Below are 22,784 nucleotides of genomic sequence, written 5' to 3'. Positions count from 1 at the left end.
ATGTTCACAAAAATAACTTCTCCTATAGCTCTTTTATATCTCTTTAAATGTCTTAGCATATCTGGAAATATATACTTCCAAGTGAATTCAGGGGCTTTTCTCATGTTTGTTCTAAAAATAAGAACAGAGTCCACTTCATTTGCATTGAAAGAGAGGAACAGGTCATCTGAAAAACTTACAACATAGAAATGTTTTCCCATGGAAACAATTAGCCTATAAGCTTAAGTTTTTATTTTTGCTTTATTTTTTTTTTAAGATTTTATTTATTCGAGAGAGAGTGGGGGAGAGAGGGAGAGAGAAAGCACAAGCAAGGGAGCCAGGTGTGGGGCTCTATCTCAGGACCCTGGTCTTATATCATGACCTAAGGCAAAGGCAAATGTTTGACTGAGCCACCCAGGTGCCCCTAAGCTTAATTTTTAAAAATCTGAATTACTATAATTGGAAGGTAAAAATATTAGAATATAATCAATAAAATTGAAGATATATTTTATATTTGTCTTAAATACTTGTACTTGAGGAAAAGTAGGTTTAAATTTAGACCCTTCCTAGAGATAAACTCATTTCTCAACTTACTCACTTCTCTGATGCTACCTTATTTGCAGGTCTTTCCTAAGCATCCTAGTGGATGGAACTGGAGGTATTATGCTGAATGAAATAAGTCAACCAGAGAAGGACACTTATCGTATGGTTTCACTCATGTGGAATACAAGAAACAGGGCAGAGGATCATAGGGTCAGAGAGGAAAAACTGAATGGGAAGTCATCAGAAAGGGAGAAAAGCCATGAGAGACTCTTGACTCTCATAGACTTGCATTGACTAGTAGGAAACAAACTGAGGGTTGCTGGAAGGGAAGTGGGTAGGGGGTGGGATAATTTGGTGATGTGCATAATGGAAGACCCATGAAGTGATGAGCATGGGTGTTATAAACAACTGATGAATTATTGAACACTACATCTGAAACTAAGTATGTACTATATATTGGCCAGTTGAATTTAAATTAAAAAAAAATGTTCGTCTCCCTAGTCATTATCTATCCTCCTTAACTTTGTTTTCCTTCCTATGAAGGAAGCATTTATTGCAACGTAGCATTAAAATAGGATTTAATTACGTATATCTTTAAAAAAATTTTCTTAACTTAAATTCAATTTAGTTAACATTATAGTTTATTATTAGTTTCAGGAGTAATTACATGTACCTTTTTCTCCTCTCTTGCTAGAGTGTAAAATCTATGAGGGCAGGGACATTTTCTGCTTGGTTTGTTGCTGTTTGACTTCTATAAATGTTGGCTTGCAGTTAAGCAGTACATGGTTATAAGTCCTAAAGGTCATTTTCAAAGGTATTGGGGGCATATCCCTCAAAAGGTGTTTCCTAGATCCCCAACATAAGAATGGTGTTAAAAAGCAGATTTCCTAGCTGCAGAATAGCATATTTAAATCTGTTAACTGAGATTCTCAGAGTGGAGATAAGGAAATCTACCTTTTTAATAAGCTCCCTGAATGACTTTTATGCACAATGAAGTTTGAGGACTGTTACTTCAGGATGTAGTAACACTGTGTCATGTTTGATTTCTCCTCAGAATTTAGAGTTTTGGTTGAAGTATTTACTACTGCCTTTACCCTTGTCAGCCCTTATTTGCATTGCAGTTTGGATTATAGTTGGAATGAAGGGGAGGCAGGAGAGAAGTGAGAGGAGAATCCTATACTCATGTTTTCATGTGGAATAGTGTTTGCAGAAATAACTGGTAAAAAGTGAGTGTGTTGGGGATGGGGTGAGGAGACAATACTTGGTATTTGTATTATTCCTCTGAAAAAAAACTGAGAGACCTTGAAAGTCATGTTTGTCACAAATTATTACACAGAAGAATTTGATTTTAGATTTTTTCACATTGTGTTAAAACCTTTTATTAGAATATTTCTAATATACATGAAAGCAAAACAGAATGTTTGAACCCCTACATGCCTATTACTCAGTCCCCTATAGTATTTATTCGTGGCTGGTTCTGCCCCATCCATACCTTTTGTATACCTCCTTTCTGTATTGTTTTGAAGCAGATCATTGACAACAGATTATTCTGTAAATGCTTCAGTTTGTAACTTTTTGATTTAAAATGTAACTATAGTACCATAATAAGCCAAAAAAAATTTTCCTAATAGCAAAAATCACATTTCCAGTTTTTTCAAAAATTGTAATTTTTAAATTTTTGTATTCTTTCAACATGATTCAAACGGAAGTCCACACGTTTGTGATCGGTTTGTATGTCTCTTTATAGATTTCTCTTTCTTCCTTCTCTCTCTTATTTCTCCCCCACTCTTCCCCTTCATTCTTGCATTGGTTTTGTTGAAGAAACCAGGTTATTTGGAGTCGTCTTGGATTTTGCTGATAGCATTTCATTCTTTTGTTCTCTGTATTTCCTATAAATAGGTAGCTGGTTCTGGAAGCTCCATCAAATTTAGAATCAATTTTTTTTTTTTTTTTTGAGGCAAGGGTCAAGATTACTTCCTGAGCTTATGATGAGTTTATCAGTTTCTAGTTTTGCCTTCTAAATCAGTTATGAATTTTTAGGGGAATCCTGGGTGGCTCAGCGGTTTGGTGCCTGCCTTCAGCTCAGGCTGTGATCCTGGAGTCCCAGGATCAAGTCCCACATCGGGCTCCCTGCATGGAGCCTGCTTTTCCCTCTGCCTGTGTTTCTGCCTCTCTCGCTCTGTGTGTGTGTGTGTCTCATAAATGAATAAATCTTTAAAAAAAATTATGAATTTTTAGATTTAGCGTGATGGCATAATGTAATTTGGCTGACTTTGCTAAAGGAGTATTATGAGTAGTGATTTTATGAGGTTTTTGGAGTTTTTTTCTTCATGTTTAAAATTAATCTATTGAACTTTATATGACAAGTAGTTTTTTCTCAGTTTCTTCCTCTAGTGGAGTTTAGAACATGAAAGTAATTTGAAGAGCAAGCTACTTTATATATAATCTGAGAAAATTTTTAACTTAGAATCATATTAAAACATTAATTCTAGGAGTAATTCCTTTTACTACATTGGGTTAATATTATCATGTTATGTTACTATAAAATAACATCAATATTTTTAAAAGTCTGAAGTTAAAGACTCTGGGTTTTATTCTCATCTGTTTATACCCATTTAAATTTGTTTGTATGATCTTATATATCACCTTTGGACATGAATACTATTCTTTGTGTTTCTCCTTTTATTTTTTTTTTAAGATTTTATTTATTTATGAGAGAGAGAGAGAGAGGCAGAGACATAGGCAGAGGGAGAAGCAGGCTCCATGCAGTGAGCCTGACGTGGGATTTGATCCTGGGTCTCCAGGATCATGCCCTGGGCTAAAGACAGGCACTTAACCGCTGAGCCACCCAGGAATCCCTCTTTGTGTTTCTTATATTATTTTTGGGAGCAGTGAAAGGAGATCCAAGGTTAGCTATTGTAGCATTGCTCTGCACTATATCAGGTAAAGTATTATATTAATTGACCTCATAGCCTTTTGGCTGATTTTTAAATTTTGTGTTTCTCTTTTGTTGTTCAGTATGAGTTCCGAGCCTTTATAAAATGTGAACTTTTTAACCGGAGTTCTACACACCCCCATCCCTCTATACAGTATGCAGAAGAGTGTGTGTATTTGTGTGTATATTTAAATTTTTCTAGGGAGAGAATGGAAAAAAAAAAAAAACTTTATTAGGTCAGCAGAGTCGCATAGACCAAGAAAGATTAAGAAGGATAGGTTTAAACCACAAAATTAGTAAGTATCCAGTAAGTTGTAATAATGTTTGGTTAAAGTGGAAAAAAATTCCAGTTAACTAAATGAAGGAAAAATTAGGCCTTTAACAGAAATAATACCCAAGTGTCTGAATTATACCCGAAGGTAAATATGTTTACATTATGCCCACATTTATACTATTAAGTGTTTAAAGAGACTTGTATAACTCTGACCTTTGAGTAATGTTTTACTATGCAGTTGAGTTAGAGGAAGAATGTCTTTAAAATAGTTTTCTTGATATTCTAGAATCTAGTGATAGTGAATGTATGACTTACTATACTAGAGATGTCATACCTTTGTGAGTAAAGTGAATTTAATTCTGGTTTTGCCACCGACACTTGTACTAAATTAGACATTGGTTTTCTCTAGAATTCCATTTATAGTCATTGACAATTAACTTTATCAAATTCAGAACAATTTCAAAACATCTAGAGTACCTTTTTTTAATTAGAAGTCTCTTTTTCCTATTCCTAATTATTATTTGAAACTCGGTTCAGATCTTAACACCTCCCCAAAGCCTGATACAGAATTAATTGCTCTTTCCCCTGTACTTTGTGATTCTTCGTTTTGCATCTGCTTGTATATAGCATGTAAGAAAATTGTTAGGGATATATCTGGCTATCTTATTGTACTCTCCAAGAGATCAGGGAATATGTTTTATTCACCATTGCATCTTCAGAGTCTAAGGCATATATAATAGTTGTTTGGTAGTTCTTAAATTGATGAAATAGATGAGCATATGGAAAAAAAAAAGATCAAATGAAATATTCTGTTACATGAAGTCAAAATTCCTGCTTGTTCTTAAAGACTCAGCACAGTTGTCATCTCAAGAAAACTTCTTTGCCCATCTCTTCTCCTCTCTCTTCTTTTCAGCATGGGGTAGGTGTACTTCTCTGTTCTTACAGGGCATACCTTTTGGATTCATATGGTTTGTATTGAAGTTTTTGAATACCATGATACTGAAGTTGTCTGTTTGCATATATATTTGTCTCATTAAATTTTAAGATTATGTCATGCATTTTTGTATCGCTAGAAGCTGGCTCTTCAAGTACAGAGAAGTTCAGTAGATAATGGTTAAGTTTAATGCAGATAACCGTGTCTTCCCTTAGAGGATGGATATAGTATTTAAAAGCATAATAGAAGGTAGTGTATGTTAATGTATTAAGACAGTTAATTATATTCAACATGTATTTACAGTGCTTACTATTTGATAAGGCACTGTAGAGGGATTCAGAGATAAATATGGAAAGATAGGAGTTGATAAACTAAGTTGATGTGAAGGTCATTCAGTCAACAAGAATAGAATATTCAAAAGTATAAAGGCAAAAAAAGCCACCATATGCTAGGGAATGACCGCCATTTACTGGGAATGACCAGCAGTTTGGCTGGAGTGTAGTTATATATAGAAAAGTAGTGGCAGGTGTTATGCAGTGCAGATTATGGAGCCAGATCACATAGGGCCTAATGTGCTGTCCTAATACAGAGTTTGATATTCTAAATTAGTTATTAAAGCTTTTAAGGTGGAGAATTACAAAGGACACTTAAATGACATGAATTAGAAAAGAAAACTTACATTAATTTGATTGTTTTCTATCCCTTAATTTTTGGCTTCTCAATTTTAATTTTGCATTTGACTTTATTTCTCTTCAGTAGCAAGTTTGGTGGAGGATTATATAGAAATCTATCTGGAAAAATTTGTTTTATATTAAGAAATCCAAGAATAATGCTAGAAAGAAGAGAAAGAGTACTGTTTTTGCCAAATAATTTAGATTAGATGCTATATTTAAATATCTAAATAATGTTACGTTGGACTTTGGGTGTTTTTTAATTGAATAATTTCAGTCTTCTCCCAGTTCACAGGAAAGAAAAGGTAGGTACAATACAGAATTCTACCAATATGTCATTCTGTCTACCAAGTTTTATAAGTTATTTTCAACAATGTTGTTTGCCAGGAAGCAAAAAAAAAAAAGAATATGGCAAATATAATTAATAAATTGCAAATACACATCGACAGTATCAGCTAATTATGGTAATTTGACAGTTTTTATAGACCCAAATCTGTATGTGTAATGTAATCATAAGAATATAATCTCAAAAAAAAGAATATAATCTCAAATAACATGTTAAATAAAAGGTTTTAAGAAACAGTTAAATACGACAGTATTTCATGGTGATCCACAGAGTACTGAACAAGTAGAACCATTTATATCCTTCACTATAGGATAACTGAGATCTAGTTTAGTTTTTTTTTTTTTTAAGATTTTATTTATTTATTCATGAGACTGGGAGGTTGGTGCGGGGGGGGGGGGGTGCGGCGCAGAGACACAGGCAGAGGGAAAAGCAGGCTCCATGCAGGGAGCCCGATGTGGGACTTGATCCTGGGTCTCCAGGATCACACCCTGGGCTGAAGCCGGTGCTAAACTGCTGAGCCACCGGGGCTGCCCTAGTTAAGTTTTTTAATAGCAGTTTAAATCTTTTTTCTCTAATAGTTCAAATTTATTCATTTCTTTCCATATTCTATAAATACTCTGCCAAGCATACTCTTTTTTGAAGAAGATTTGAAAAAAATAGAAAGTTGTCAAAAAATTAAAATAAAAAAATCACCCATCCCATCAGACAGAGGTAATCACTAATCACTTGGTAGCCTTTTTATCTCATCTGTATCATATGTATTATTTACTCACAAGTTGTTTTCCTTTTTTTTTTTTTTTTTTTAGAGACCCATTTTCTACTTAGCAGCCAGAGTGAACATTTAAAAATGTACAGTAAGGGAAGTCACTCTCCTGCTTAAATTACTTTATTGGCACTTAAACTATAGTGAGGAGTTTGGTTTTCTGTTGTACCTACCAGCCAATCCATTCCTCACCTGAAAGCCTTGATACTTATTCTTTCTTTTATCTAGAATGCTCTATCCTCAAGATTTTATTTATTTATTTTTTTTGGTTTGTTTTTGTCATGGCTGCTCCTCCTGTCAGTTCTTGACTGTCTTTGTTCTTGACCATTTTCCCAGAACTTACAGTATGTAACTTACAGTTAGAACTTATGTTTGTATGTATGTGTTTGTTTTCTCACTTTTTGTATATTATTTTGTATATTTTCAGTAAGGATAGGAATCTTGCCTTTGTTGATCTTGTGTTGCCAACACTTAGTCCACTACCTATAAGTAATTAATATCGAATGAAGGAATACATGAATGAACGAACAAATGAATGGATCTCTCTGGAATTTGTTTTGTTCAAGGAGTGAGGTTGAAATCCACCTTTATTTTCTCTCACGTTCAGCCAGTTGTTGCAGCGTTATTTTTTCCATTGTTTTGTTATACCATTTATATAATACATTGAATTCCTAGTGTGTTCCAATCTATTTTTTTATGTTTTTATGTAAATACCATTTAGTTAACATACAGTGTAATATTCGTTTCAGGTGTACAATATAGCAATTCAACACTTCCATACATTACTTGGTGCTCATTACAAGTGCCCTTGTTAATCCCTATCACCTACTATTTAACCCATCCCCCTGCCCATCTCTCCTCTGGTGACCATCAGTTTGTTCTCTACAGTGAAGAGTCTGTTTCTTGGTTTGCCTGTCTTTTTTCCTTTTGCTCATTTGTATTGTTTCTTAAATTCCACATATGAGTGAAATCATATGGTATTTATCTTTTTTGACTTAGTTCACTTAGCATAAAAACTCTCTAGCTCCATCTGTGTTGGTGCAAATGGCAAGATTTCATTCTTCTTTTATGTCTGAGTAATATTCCCATGTATATATATCCTACATCTTATTTATCGATTTATCAGTTGATGAACACTTGGGCTCTTTCCATAATTTGGCTATTGTATTGGGGTGCATGTATCCCTTTGAATTAGTATTTTTGTATTTGAGGGGTAAATACCTCGTAGTATAATTGTGGTTTATGATTTGTATTTCCCTGATGATCAGTGATGTTGAACTTAACAAAACTCAACACCCAAGAAATGAATAATCTAATTGAAAAGTAGGCAGATAACATGAATAGACATTTTTCCAAAGAGAGCTGTTTGCCTAAGGTCAGGAAGAAGACAGGGATGTCCACTCTTAGGACTTTAATTCAACATAGTCCTAGCCACAGCAATCAGACAATGAAAAGAAATAAAAGGAATCCAAGTCTATAAGAAAGAAGTCAACTTTCACTATTTGGAGATGACATGATACTATGTATAGAAAACCCTAAAGACTCCACCAAAACACTGTTAGAACTGGTACATAAATTCAGTAAAGTCGCTGGACACAAAATCCAACATAGAAATCTGTTGCATTTCTATACACCAGTAATGAACCAGCAGAAAGAAAAATTAAGGAATCAGTTCCATTTATAATTGCACCAAAACCGTAAGAGCCTAGGAATAAACCTAACTGAAGAGGTAAAAGACCTGCACTCTGAAAACTATAAAACAATGGTGAAAGAAATTGGACATGACACAAAGAAATGGAGAAGCAGTCTATGCTCATGAATTGGAAGAACAAATATTGTTAAAATGTCTATACCACCCAAAACTATCTACAGATTCAATGCAATCCCTTTCAAAATACCACCAGCATTTTTTACAGAGCTAGAACAAAGAATCCTAAAATTTGCACAGAACCACAGAAGACCTTAAATAGCCAAAGCAATCTTGCAAAAGAAAAGCAAAGCTGGAGGCATCACAATTCTGGATTTCAAGTTACATTATAAAGTTGTAGTGATCAAAACAGTATGGTGCTGTCACAAAAATAAACACATGGATAATAGGAAACCCAGAAGTGGACCCAAACTTACATGGCTAATTAAAGTAGGAAAGAATATCAACTGGGGAAAAATTAAATCTCTTTAACAAATGGTGTTGGGAAAACTGGACAGCAACATGCAAAAGAATGAAACCTGAACCATTTTCTGATACCATATAGAAAACTAAATTCAAAAGACCTAAATGTAAAATATGAAACTCTGAAAATCCTAGAACACAGGCACTAACTTCTTCAACATCAGCTGTAGCAACTTTTTTCTGAATATGTCTCATCAGGCAAAAGGAAAGAAAAACAAAAATATACTTATGGAACTATCTCAAAATAAAAGCTTCTGCACAGCAAAGGAAACTTCCATCAACAAAACTAAAAAGCAACCTACAGAATGGGAGAAGATACTTGGAAATGACATATCTGATAAATGGTCAGTATTGGATATATATAAAGAATTTGTGAAACAACACCAAAAAAATAAATAATCCAGTTAAAAATTGGGGAGGACATTTCTTCAAAGAAGACATACAGATGGTCAAAAGACACCTGAAGAGATGCTCAGCATTACTCATCATCAGAGAAATGCAAATCAAAACTACAGTAAGCTATCATCAGAAAGATTAAAATCAACAACACAAGAAACAAATGTTGGTGAGGATGTGGAAAAAAGGAACACTTGTGCAATCTTGGTAGGAATGCAAACTGATGCAGCCGTTCTGGAAAACAGTATTGAGTTTCCTCAAAAAGTTAAAAATAGAATGACTGTGATCCAGTAATTGAATTACTGAGTATTTAACCAAAGAATATAAGAACACTAATTCAGAGGGATACATGTGCCCCTATGTTTATACCAACATTGTCTACAATTTATGTAGATAATTATGGTGGAAGGAGGAATTATGGAGGAAGCCTAAGTGTCCATCAACTGAAAGATGAATAAAGAAATAGTGGCATGGATCTACAGTGGAATATTATTCAGCCATAAAAACGAATGAAATCTTGTCATTTGCAATGATATGGATGAAGCTATTAAAATAAGTCAGGAAAAGATAGATACTGGGATCCCTGGGTGCTCAGTGGTTTAGCGCCTGCTTTCAGCCCAGGGCATGATCCTGGAGTCCCAGGATCCGAGTCCCACATCGGGCTCCCTCTGCCTGTGTCTCTGCCCCTCTCTCTCTCTCTCTCTCTCTCTGCGTTTCTCATGAATAAATAAATAAAATATTTTTTAAAAAAAGATACTGTATGATTTCACTCATAGGTGGAATTTGAGAAATAAGACAAGCAAAGGAGGGGGAGAAGACAAAACAGAAACAGACTCTTAACTATAGAGAAACTGATAGTTATCGGGGGAGGTGGGTGGGGAATAGGTGAACTATGTGATGGGGATTACACAGTACACTTAGGATAATGAGCACTGAGTATGTATGGAATTGTTGAATCACTATTTCATACACCTAAAACTAATACAATAGTGTTTGGTAACTATAATGGAACTCAAAAAATTTCATTAAGATATTGTTTGAGGTTTAAAAATAGATCATTTGGAATAGTGATTTCAGTAAGTGCAGGCAAATGCCAGATTGGTATGTGAATGAAACATGAAATGGCAGAGAATTTAGATGTCACTCTTTTCAAGGGGAATGGTTTTTTTTTTCATTTAAAGATTTTATGTTAGCATGAGAACAAGAGCTGGAGGAGGGGCAAGGGAGAGGGAGAGAATCTCAATCTCAGGGCTCAATCTCATGCCCTGAGATCATGAACCTGAGCCAAAACCAAGAGTCAGATGCTTAACTGACTGAGTTGTCCCATCAAGGGGAATGGTGGTTTTTTTTTGGGGGGGGGGGCAGGGGGGAGGATGGTTTGTTTTTAAGATAAAGTTTTACATGTTTGTATGCTATAAAGACAGCTAGCATGTAGATGTTGAATTTGTAGAAGATAGTAAATGGAATATGAATTCTGAAAACTTGTGGTGGGATTAGCTTTTGGCAAGAGAATGAAGAGCACATTTTTTCACTGCAATTTAAAGTAACATTTAGATAATTTTGTTCAGTGAGAAGTAGGAAGTGGGAGCTCTTCCATAAAAACTTCAGGGCTTCTGGGTGGCTCAGTTGGTTAAGCGTCTGACTCTTGATATCAGGTCTTGATCTTAGGGTTATAAGTTCAAGCCCCGCATTGGGCTACATGCTGGGTATGGAGCCTACGTAAAGAAAAAGACAAAAAACCTTCCGTTCTCTCTATGAAACAAGTGGTGGGGAAAATCAGTTACTAAGTTTTATGATAGGTAATGGAGTGAAGTGTTTGATTATATTTTGAAATTGCTGTTTGAATAATAATTGTGTTTTTAAATTGCTGTTAAAAAAGTCCTCTTAGGTGGGGTTGAATTCAATTTAGGTTATACAGGCAACCAAGTACAAGGTGGTGATTTTTCCTGTAGTGCTTAGTGATTGGAGGTATTAGGAATGAAGGAGTTTTTGGCTGAGATGCAAGAAAGAGATGGAATGCCTGAGACAGATAATTGTTAAGAGAGGTAAGAGGTTTGTCTTAATGTTGGTCCCAATACTTGTCTATTTGAATGGCTAAAAGAGGCTGAATTATCATTAGAGCAAATGAAGGAATCGAATAAAGGATTGGAGGTCTGGATGACACGATGAGTTAAAAATGTAGGGGCAGAGGGGATGCCTGAGTGGTGGCAGTTGGTTAAGTCTGGGACTCTTGGTTTTGCTGAGGTTGTGATTTCATGATTGTGAGATGGAGCCTCCTGTGGGCTCTGTGCTCATTGTGGAATCTGCTTGAGACTTTCTCCCTCTGCCCCTTCTCCCCTGTGCTCTCTTGCTCTAAAATAAATAAAGCCTCTTTAAAAAAATGTGGGGGGGGGGGGGGGATAAAAGTTAACTGGGAGAATAGAATGTAAAGAATATCAAGTGAAAATAAATTTCATAGTCTGATAAATGCAAAAATACTTTTTGTAGGTATGAAGACTTATTTTTTTCTGAAGACTTTTTTGAGTATTTGGTGCAGCTGAATCTGAGAGCAGTGATTTCCAAACTTTAATGATCTGGTTTCCAAAGAAGAAAATATTTTGACTATGTACCCTCAATTTTTCTATATTAATCATTTAATCATATTCTGTACTATTATGTTTTATATATTGTAAAGTGTTACAGTCTAGATACTTAAACATGAAAGTTTAAGCTTATTTTAAAAATAAGTTTTCACATTAATGTTACAAAACATTAGTATGGGTGAGAGCATTGTGATACTTCATTAGTTTTGAAAATCTTGGTTCAATAGTTGGCTATAAAGCTATTTGAAAGGTTTCTTTTAAGTTTATTTTGGTGCTTGGTTTTAATAGCTTTTGTAGTTCAGAACTCCTAAAGATGCATAAATCCAGGTAGAAGAAGGGCATTGTAAGCTGGGCTGACTACAGTGTGATGCTTATCAAACAGGCAAAAGTTTTTGTTGAAATTCACCAGTAGGAGTCCTGTCGTCCCTAATTTTAATTAGTTGCTCTTGAATACTGATGTGAAAGTTCTGTTTTGCTCGATAATTTTTATTTGTCCCTCCAAATCTATTCTCCATCTTTGTGCAGTGTGCTCTGTGCTCCGTGTTCCAGAAGGTTGATTTCCAAGGACTGCATCAACCGGTCTGCCTGTGCTCTGGCATCTGATTGGGTGGGAGGCACTGACAGGAGGACAGAGCAGGTTGGGGTATTCTAACAGCTTTCTCTTTGCTGGGCAACAAATTGTCAGTAACTGTGCTCCATCATTCTGTGGCCCTCTTCGATACTTATAGGATTCTTTGTTCCCTAACTATCCCTTCTCTTTCTCCTTTTGAGCATAGCTACCTACCTGGCCCAAGAGTGGCATCCCTTTCTAGTTTTTCCTTAACCTTGGCTATACATTTGTGAATAGTCTCTTCATTAAACATCACCTCCTTTTTTTTTTTTAAAGATTTTATTTATTTATGCATGAGAAACAGAGGCAGAGACATAGGCAGAGGGAGAAACAGACTCCACATGGGGAGCCCGATGTGGAACTCTGTCCCAGGACCCTGAGGATCATGACCTGAGCCGAAGGCAGACGCTTTACCACGAGCCACCAGGCATCCCTAAGCATCGCCTACTTTTTAGTTTATCTTGCCAAGACCCTGAGGGCTATAGTTGTATTGAAAAAATGTTTAAGTAAATAGGTTACAAAAATGACTGAAACACTATAGTATTTTTAAACAGATTAGATAATTATTTCCAAGTTATAATTATGCAGATAGAATTTTTATAGGTGACAACAACAACAAAAAAATCACATAATGAAACCTTTTCAAACATCTGTTTTTAGTGGGGGAGGGTAGTGTTAGTACATACATTAACCATAAGTAAAGCTTAATATCAATTCACTTTCTTACTACTTTAATAATTTGAAACAGAATTAAGCCTCTGAATTCTGAAATTTGTTTTTTTTTTTTTTTTTTTTTTTTTTTTTTTAAAGATTTTATTTATTTATTCATGATAGTCACAGAGAGAGAGAGAGGCAGAGAGACACAGGCAGAGGGAGAAGCAGGCTCCATGCACTGGGAGCCCGACGTGGGATTCGATCCCGGGTCTCCAGGATCGCGCCCTGGGCCAAAGGCAGGCGCTAAACCGCTGCGCCACCCAGGGATCCCTGAATTCTGAAATTTGGAATGTATTAGCAACACAGAAAAGACATTTCATGCTTTGTGAAAAAGAAAAAGGATAACTAAAACTCAGTGAGTCAACTGTAATTATTGCTAAGCTTTTGCTAATAGTTAGCAATCTGTTATTTTCAAACTATTGTCAGACTGATTTTATAAAATAATTTTCCTAATAGGTAGGAAAACTTGAATTTTAGAAAAGGAGAGTTATTTTAGTGTAGTGTTTTGATTGTTAATTATCTGACAAGTATTATTTGGAGGTGAGACTTACTTATTTTTATCTTTCTGCATTTTATTCTCTGATAAATGAAGACTAGGTAGTTAGTAACAAATATTTAATAGGTATTTTACTATAGAGAAAATAGTTGACTGGAATTTTTCATCTTAAATTATGTATGTAAATTTAAAATGACGAATAAATTGCTTGTATCCTTCCAAATATTGCGTGTGGGGGTGTGTGTATGTGTATGTGTTTGAGGCTCTGAGGTTACATCCATTACAAACGAAATCTTTATCTTCTGGAACTTTCATTCTGGTAGGATCGAAAATTACCAAATAAATAGATAATTATACAGTATAATGTAGTGATAAACAGGGAAAAAAATAAATGAGTAAGGGAACAAAGAGGAGTGACAGGGAATCCTTTATTAGTTATGATGGTCAGGGAAGTCCTTTCAAATAAGCTGGCATTTGAACTGATTTGGAAGAAATGTTAATACCTAACCATACAGATATTTGGGAGAGGAGTGCCTTACATGAGGACAAGGGGAAAGGCAAAGCTGATGTTGGTGTGACTGAGAATAACACAAACATTTGTGGCCAGAATACAAAGCTGTAATGAACGGAGTGGTAGAAAGTGAAGTCTGAGGTAGATAAGGGTCATGTTACACTGGATCTTGTAGGTCTTCAGAACTATGGATTTTAAGTGTAACTGAAAGTCTTTGGAGGAGACAGAGTAGGGGAATGATATGATCTGATTACCTGGGTTGCTGCATGAAGAATAGACTGTAAGGAGATCAGAATAGAAGCCGGGATGCCTGTCATGAAGAGATTGCAATAGTCTAGGTGAGAGTTAGAACTTCAAACAAACACACATACTGCTTAGTGCCATATGTATGTTTACATTTACATATACTTATATATAATTCCTTTTGGGTTAAAAGATATATTCAGAAACTGTTTTGCATTCAGTAGTGTAATACACCTTTTACAGTGAGTATATACAGACTTCCTAATTCCTTTTGATGAATGGATGTTATTCCATATTATGGTATACATTGTTTAATCCATGTTGTATAAAAGGACATTTATGTTTACAGGTTGTTCTTTTTCAATAATACTCTGTGTGGGAGAAGAGGGGGCAGAGAAAGAGATTGCTCACAGTTGTGGAGATACGTCTGTAGGGTAAATTCTTAGGACTGTGATGGGTCAAAAAGATATGTGCACATTAAATCTTAATGATCATTACCAAATTGATTTCCAGAAATGCTGTGCCAATTTTATATATCCAATAATGTTTTATGAAAATTTTTCTTTTCATATTCTCCCCAACACTGAGTGATATATCTTTTTAATCTTTGCACGTTGATATGAAAGAGACATCATAGTTTTCTCTCTTGTATTTTAATCTTGAATGACAAATATCAAAATACATACATTTTTATTTCTGATGACAAGTGAAGGATATTAATTTCTCTTTGGTCTTTGTTCTGAGAAAATAACTATTTAAAAAAGTAGGAGTGAAGTTAAAGGATAAAGTTTCTGACTCATTTATTACATAATAATTTAGCCATGTGACTTAACTATTTCCCTCAACTCCTTTTATCCCCAGTGCTCTACATACACTGTGACCTTTGAGCTATCATGTTTCAATGCAATATTGTTCATTAATGTTCTCTTCCAATAGTATTGATGAAGAAGTAATTAAAATTACAGAACTAGGGATCCCTGGGTGGCGCAGCGGTTTGGCGCCTGCCTTTGGCCCAGGGCGCGATCCTGGAGACCCGGGATCGAATCCCACGTCGGGCTCCCGGTGCATGGAGCCTGCTTCTCCCTCTGCCTGTGTCTCTGCCTCTCTCTCTCTCTCTCTCTCTGTGTGACTATCATAAATTAAAAAAAAAAAAAATTACAGAACTAGTTAGTTCACCTTTAAAATGATCTCAAATATACTCATTCAGTGTCTGTTATTGCCAGTCAGCTTATTTTCTTTTGGCCCACATTCCTTTTGGCCCAGTTAGCCATCGTACAGATAGATATATGCTACTGTACATAAAAAAATCACAGCCTGAAACATTATTGCTCGATCAGCCCAGGTTCTTCAGGATTACTTGAAAACTAATTTAAAAGTTCATGTGTTACTTAAAGCTGAATTGGTTACAACATTATGTCCTTATAACAAAGAAAACATATAGCAGTGCCATAGTTCAAGAGCCTTGTTTTAGATGGCCTGAGACTGAGATTACTATAAAAGTTCTTCCTGGGGTAATAAACCACTGTGAACAAAGTCCAAGATGGAAAGGCATTTGATTGTGTTTCATGCTGTAAAGGTTTGTTTTGTTAAACCTTACCCTATTTTGTATTAGAAAAAGCCTACAGGAAAGCAGGAAAATTTGATTACAGGGTCAACTTTTAATTTACATACAATTCATCTAGCCTATTTAATACTTACTTGGGGTATTGACTTGACTTTGCCCTTGTAGAAACAACATGTTTAAAATCTTCAGATGTCATATGCCTGGGTAGCTCAGTGGTTGAGCATCTGCCTTAGGCTCAGGTCATGATCCTGGGGTCCTGGGATTGAGTCCCACATCAGGCTTCCCTCAGGGAGCCTGCTTCTCCCTCTGCCTATGTCTCTGCCTCTGTGTGTGTGTGTGTGTGTCTCATGAATAAATAAATAATCTTTTAAAAAGTGTATATACCATTAAAAAAAAAAACTTCAGATGTTCTGGCATATTTTACAAAGGTAGAAAAGCAGATGTTTTCCCTGATGCTTTTTTTATGATAAGCCCTTTTTATAGATGAAAGTTCAGAATCAGGTTTTGATTTAGACTAAAAAACTTGATAAGATTAATGTTTCCTTTTTAGTATAAATGTTTTTAATCAATTATTTCAAATTCACTAAGGGGATTTATGGATAATTAAACTACTGAGAAACTTTTCTATCAGTATTATTTTCAAGTATTAGATTAGTATCTTAGTGCATTAATAGAATGACTATTACAGGGTAGGGAGACATAGGTGTGACATTGAAGAGAGAATCCTGATTCCTAGATTCTTTTTATAGGTAAGTCAGGTTTCCAGATTTGCAATTACATATTATAATACTTAATATATTGTAGTACTTATTTGTTTATAATTTCTCCCAAGTGTTTATGTACCATGAATTTTCTTTTAAAATGTTTTGATAATATTCTACATTTTCCTATACTAATCATAGGTAGTATGAAATATATGAAGAAATGTATAGATAAGCTGCATTTAATTTTGCAAACAATAAACTTTTTTCCCTTAAGAGATAGTGTTTTAATCTTTAATTTTAATGTGAAAGATTTATATATTTCTTTTTTTTAAAGAAAGTTTTTTTAAAAAATTATTAGAGAGGGAGCACACACAGGGGAAGATACAGAGGGAGAGCGAGAGGGAAGAGCAGACTCCCCACTGAGCAGGGAGCCCACTTAGGGCTTGATCCCAGGATCCCAATATCATGACCTGAGCCAAAGTCAGACACCCAACCAACTGAGCCACCCAAGTGCACCAAGATTTGTGTATTTCTTAAATGTAGGGAAGGGACTGTCTCTTAGACTGATTTTTATGATATGGGTATAGAAAATTAGAAATTAAATATAGGGCAGATAAAAATCTTGAGTGTAGCGAAGTAGGGTTTAACTATATACTTTTTATACAGTTAGCAAAAGAGATTATTAAGATGCTGGTTAAGGGGACTTGTTGCTTACCCAGAAGATTTGACCTTATGAATTGACTTATTCTTCTCCAAGGCACTTGAGAGAAAAGACAACGATAGCAGTTACATCTAAAGGCTATTATGGATTGGAGGATGAAAAGGGAACTGCATGTACCTCAACGAGGCGTCGGTCAACACCACGAAGTTTGGCAGGCTTGACAAGTGGAGTTTTTGAATCTATAATGGTCCAAGTTTTGAGACAGGAAGAACAGCTGAGAGCAAAAGAAGAAAAAAGGTAAATGTTAACGAAAAAAAGTTTCATGTTTAGATTTCTAGGACTGGTTTTCAAAGAACAGCTATATAACCTTTGTGTGCTTGTATCAAATTTGGGTACATTTTATAGTGTTGCAAAATATATTGCCACCCTAGTATGAATTCATAATGAAATTTGTTTAAAAATACAGTTTTAAATTTCAAACCAAATTACCTTGAAGCTATACAAAAATAATTTTTACAGAAGATTTCAGAATGCTTCCTAGATTTCTAGAAGTATTACTAAATGAATTATAAATGAATATAGAAGTGTTACCAAATTTTAAATTAGAAGAGTTTTATATAGATTTGTATATCTTTAGAATAGATTCACAATCTTTAAAATTAGAAACTTCAGAGATTATGTAGTTCAAAATGATGCATAAGTTCACCTCTCCCAGTTCCTCCATTGGATATTAACTTTCTGGCTAACTCAGCTTACCCTGGGCTCATCAGAAATGTTGTGCTTAATCAGTGTTACCTTCTACTGTCTGGAAGCATAGATTGATGGCATTTATATAACTATTTATAACAAAAGAGACTAGGGCCCTAAGAAGTAAGTGATTACTCAAAAATGATTGGTGATTTTCATACTAAATCAAATCTCAAACTCAAACTATAGTAGGAGTGATTGCTGATGTAATAGGGAACTGCTATTGCTACTCAAAGACAATTTATATGTCTTTGCTACTTTCATAATTTAGCTTGCTTTGATATTTGTATGATTAAAATTCAACCTTGAGACTTTATCCCCCATACTTTTTATTCTAGTGATTAATTCAGAACCCCTGGAAATCCTTTTTTTCCCCTTCTACAGAACCTCACAGAACTACTCCTGCTGTAGGAAAGGGGATCTTATGAAAAGGGATAATGATTAATCTGACAATAGTATATAATAGATTGGAATAGAGAGAAAATAGAGAAAAGGCCTGTAGGAAGAAAGCTATAGGAATCTAGATCTTCACTACTGATGACCAGAAATAGGGAGAGAGAGATCAGATTGTTGTGTGGTCAAGTAAAGACTTAGTACCTTCCTTAATACTAAGGGGGAACAAAGGAAGAGACAAAGATAAGTCAGGATATAGTTGTAATAATAGTTATAGCAGCAATAAGAAGATAAAAAGAATAGTTAATAGTTACGGAACATGATTATTTGCCAGGTTTAGCTCTAATGTACTTAACATTTACCCTGAAGCACAGAGAGATTCATTAACTTGCCCAAGGTCAGGCAACTTTTGAATGGTAATCAAGATTGGAACCCAGGCATTTTGGCTCTAAAGCTCGTGCTCCTAAGTAATACACTGTCCTTATGACTTACAAAGATGGAACCAGCAAAGAAAAGAGAAGAGCCTGAGTCTATAGTATGAGGAAAGATCAGTGAACTCTTTTCAGTAAGTTGTTTGAAGCAATGAGGGAAATATCTAGTAGGAAACTAGGAATCTAAGTCTTTTTCTTTTCTCCAGTTTTACATATGTTTGTGTGTCCTGTGCTTAATGTCAAACATAGGTGAATAAGATACAGGCAAAAATCCACTAAATATCTTAGGGTCTACAATAATTTCTTACAGTAATATGAATTAAACTTTTTATTTGGGTTTAGTGTTAACTTTTAAGTTTTATATTATAAATATTTTAAACATGAAGCAAGGAATAAATAAAATTGTAATAAAAGTCTGTGTACCTACTATTTAGTAATTTTCAAAGAAAGTAACATAGTTAAATCAGTATTCCCTACATTTTTCCTTTGTCCCCAGAAGAAACTACTCTAACTTTATCATTCCTGTGCATTTTATTATTGAATTTTAAGAATTCTTTTATATATTATGGATGTAAGTACTTTGTCAGATATATATTTATTCCAAATATTTTCTCCTAGTCTTTTGCCTGCCTTTTCATTTTCAGTGTTTTTTAAGAAACAGAACATTTTCACTTTAGATTTATTCTTTTTTTAATGTTTTGTGCTTTTTATGACCTAAGAAAGCTTACCTAAGATTATGAATTTTCTCCCTTTCTCCCCCAGAAATCTCTAAATTTTATTTTATTTTGATTGATTAATTTATACTTAGAAAGGGAGAGAGAGTAGGGGTAGGAGGGCCAGAGAGAGAATCTTAAGCAGGCTCCATGCCTAATACAGAGCCTGCATGGACTTCATCTCACAACCTGAGATCATGACCTGAGCCAAAATCAAGAGTTTGACAACCGACTGAGCCACCCAGGAGCACCTCTAAATTTTATTTTTTATGATTAGGCCTATGATTCATTTGAAGTTAATTTTTGTGTGTGGTTTGAAGTAAAGGTAAAAATTTATTTTTTTCCATATGGTTAGTCCATTTACTATAGCTTTATAGTAAGCTTTGAAATTTGATAATATAAGTCTTCCAGCATTGTATTTTGTTGTTTGTTTTCAAAATTATTAGGCTATACTAGGATTTTCTCATTTCTGTGTAATTTAGATCATATTATAAACTCCTACCAAAAAAAAAAAAAAAAAAACAGCCTGAGGAAATTTTGATTGAAATTGCATGGATTTTGTCTTTTATATATTATGGATGTAAGTACTTTGAATATAAGTTTCTGGATAATTGTAAATTTCAGTGATATTTTTTAGTATTCAGTGATTATATTTTCCACATATTTGGTTATCTTTATCCACATATTCATATTTTTGATGAAACTATAAATCATTTTTATATTCAGTTTACAATTTTTTGTTGCTAATATGTAGAACTACAATTGATTTTAGAGTATGGACCTTTGTCTCTTTGTCTTTGAATTCTGAAAGATTTTGCTTCATGTAGTTTGAAAGTCTGCTATTGCATGCATATCTTTTTATGATGTTTAACCCATCCCCCATTTTACTTTCCTTCTAAGTAACTCTCAGTATGTTCTCTGTAGTTGATAGTCTGTTTCTTGGTTTGTCTCTCTCTCTTTTTCTTTAACCTTTGCTTGTTTGTTTCTTAAATTCCACATATGAATAAAATCATAAGGTATTAGTCTTATTTTGACTGACTTATTTCATTTACTATTAATACTCTGTAGCTCTATCATGTCCTTGTAAATGGCAAGATTGTGTTCTTTTTTATGGCTGAGTAATATTCCCTTGTATATATACCCCACATCTTCTTTATCCATAAATTAGTCAGTAGACACTTGGGCTGTTTCCATAATTTGGCTATTGTAGATAATGGTGGTATAAACATGAGAGTGCATATGTCCCTTTGAATTGGTATTTTTGTATATTTCAGGTAAATACCTAGTAGTACAATTGCTGGATCATAAGGTAGTTCTATTTTTAACTTTTTGAGGAACCTCCATAATATTTTCCAGAGTGGCTGCACCAATTTGCATTCCCATCAACAGTGCAAGAGGGTTCCGTTTTCTCCACACCCTTGCCAACACCCGTTGTTTCTTGTTTTGTTTATTTTAGCTATTCTAACAGGTGTGAGGTAATATCTCATTGTAGTTTTGATTTGCATTTCCCTAATGATCAGTGATGCTAAGCATCTTTTCATGTGTCTGTTGGCCAATCTTAATGTCTTCTTTGGAAAAATGTCTTATTCGTGTCTTCTGTCATTCATGTCTTCATGTCATCCATATTTTAAATTGGATTATTTGTTTTTTGAGTGTGGAGTTTTATAAGTGCTTTATATATTTTGGATACTAGCTCTTTATCAGCTATGTCATTTCCAAATATCTTCTCCCATTCTGTAGGTTGCCTTTGAGTTTTGTTGATGGTTTCCTTCACTGTACACAGCTTTTTATTTTGGTGTAATCCTAGCAGTATATTTTCCCTTTTGTTTACCTAGCCTCAGTAGAAATAGCTAAAAAGAAGTTGCTATGGCTGATGTCAAAGAAGTTACTGCCGGTGTTCTCCTCTAGGATTTTTAAGGTTTCAGGTCTCACATATAGGTCTTTAATCCATTTTCAGTGTATTTTTGTATATGGTATAAGAAGGTGGTCCAGGTTCATTCTTTTGCATGTTACTGTCCAGTTTTCCCAATACCATTTGTTGAAGAGACTGCTTTTTCCCATATTCTTTCCTGCTTCTTTTGAAATTAATTGACCATATAATTGTAGATTCATTTCTGGGTTTTCTATTTTGTTCAATTGATCTGTCTGTTTTTATGCCAGTACCATACTGTCTTGATCACTGTAGCTTTGTAATGTAGCTTGAGGTCTGGAATTGTGACACCTCCATCTTTCCTTTTCTTCTTCAGGGTTGCTTTGGCTATTTGGGATAGGGGTCTTTCATGGTTCCATGCAAATTTTAGGATTCTTTGTTTTAGCTCTATGAAAAATGCTGCTGTTATTTTGATAGGGATTACATTGAATGTATAGTTAGTTTTGGGTAGTATAGACATTTTAACAAAATTTCTCTTCCCATCCAAGAGCATGGACTGTTTCTCCATTTCTTTGTGCATTTCCAATTTCTTTCACCATTGTTTTATAGTTTTCAACGTACAGGTTTTTTACCTCTTTGGTTAGGATTATTCCTAGGTATCATATAGGTTTTGGTGCAATTGTAAATGAAACGAATTCCACTTACTTAATTTCTTTTTCTGCTGCTTGATTGCTCGCATGTACAAATGTAATAGATTTCTGTATGTTGATTTTGTGTCCTACGACTTTACTGAGTTGGTCTGTTAGTTCTAGCCGTTTTTTGGTGACTCTTTTAGCTTTTCTGTATATAACATCAGCTCCTTTTCAGAGAGTGAAAGTTTGACTTCTTCCTTGCTGATTGGGATTCCTTTTATTTCTTTTCATTGTCTAAATGCTATGACTAGGACTTCTAATACTATGTTGAATAAAAGTAGTGAGACTGATCATCCCTGTCTTGTTTCTGATAATAGAGAAAAAGTTCTCCGTTTTTCCTCATCTAGGATATTGGTTGTGGATCTTTCATGTATAGTTTTTATTATGTTAGATTTGGAACACACTACTTTATTGTGGGCTTTTTATCATGAATGGAGGTTGTACTTTGTTGTATTTTGTCAAATGCTTTTCCTACATCTATTGAAATTATTGTATGCTTCTTATCCTCTTGTTGATGTGTTTTATCAAGTTGATTAATTTGTGAATATCAAACCACCTTTGCAACCTGAGAATAAATCCCACTTGATGGTGGGTGAATGATTTTTTTAGTGTATTGTTAAATTCCATTTGCTAGTATTTTATTGAGAATTTTTGCATCTGTCTTCATCAATGATAATGGCTTTAGTTCTCTTTTTAAATTATATCTATCTGGTTTTGGAACCAGGGTAATGCTAGCCTTATAGAATGAATTTGGAAGTTTTCTTTCCTTCTCTTATTTTTTGGTATCGTTTGAGAAGAAAAGGTATTAATTCTTCTTTAAATGGTTGGTAAAATTCCTCTGG

The 22,784-nt window shown here is 34.5% G+C and overlaps 1 protein-coding gene across 2 annotated transcripts in view; it reads left to right on the top strand.

Moving 5' to 3' along the window:
- The window catches only part of KIAA2026 (KIAA2026 ortholog), a 116,466-nt gene that overhangs the window by 8,326 nt on the left and 85,356 nt on the right, over window positions 1-22,784 (top strand). For both annotated transcript variants that reach the window (XM_035696652.2, XM_025432074.3), the window contains exon 2: window positions 17,193-17,393. In XM_035696652.2, the coding sequence (XP_035552545.1) occupies window positions 17,193-17,393 (201 nt within the window). The remainder of the gene's footprint in view (window positions 1-17,192; window positions 17,394-22,784) is intronic.

The sequence above is a fragment of the Canis lupus genome, chromosome 11, assembly GCF_003254725.2.
Source record: "Canis lupus dingo isolate Sandy chromosome 11, ASM325472v2, whole genome shotgun sequence".
Classification (NCBI taxonomy): Eukaryota; Metazoa; Chordata; class Mammalia; order Carnivora; family Canidae; genus Canis; species Canis lupus.
The sequence above is the reverse complement of the archived record's forward strand: the minus strand, read 5'-3'. Positions and strand labels throughout refer to the sequence as shown.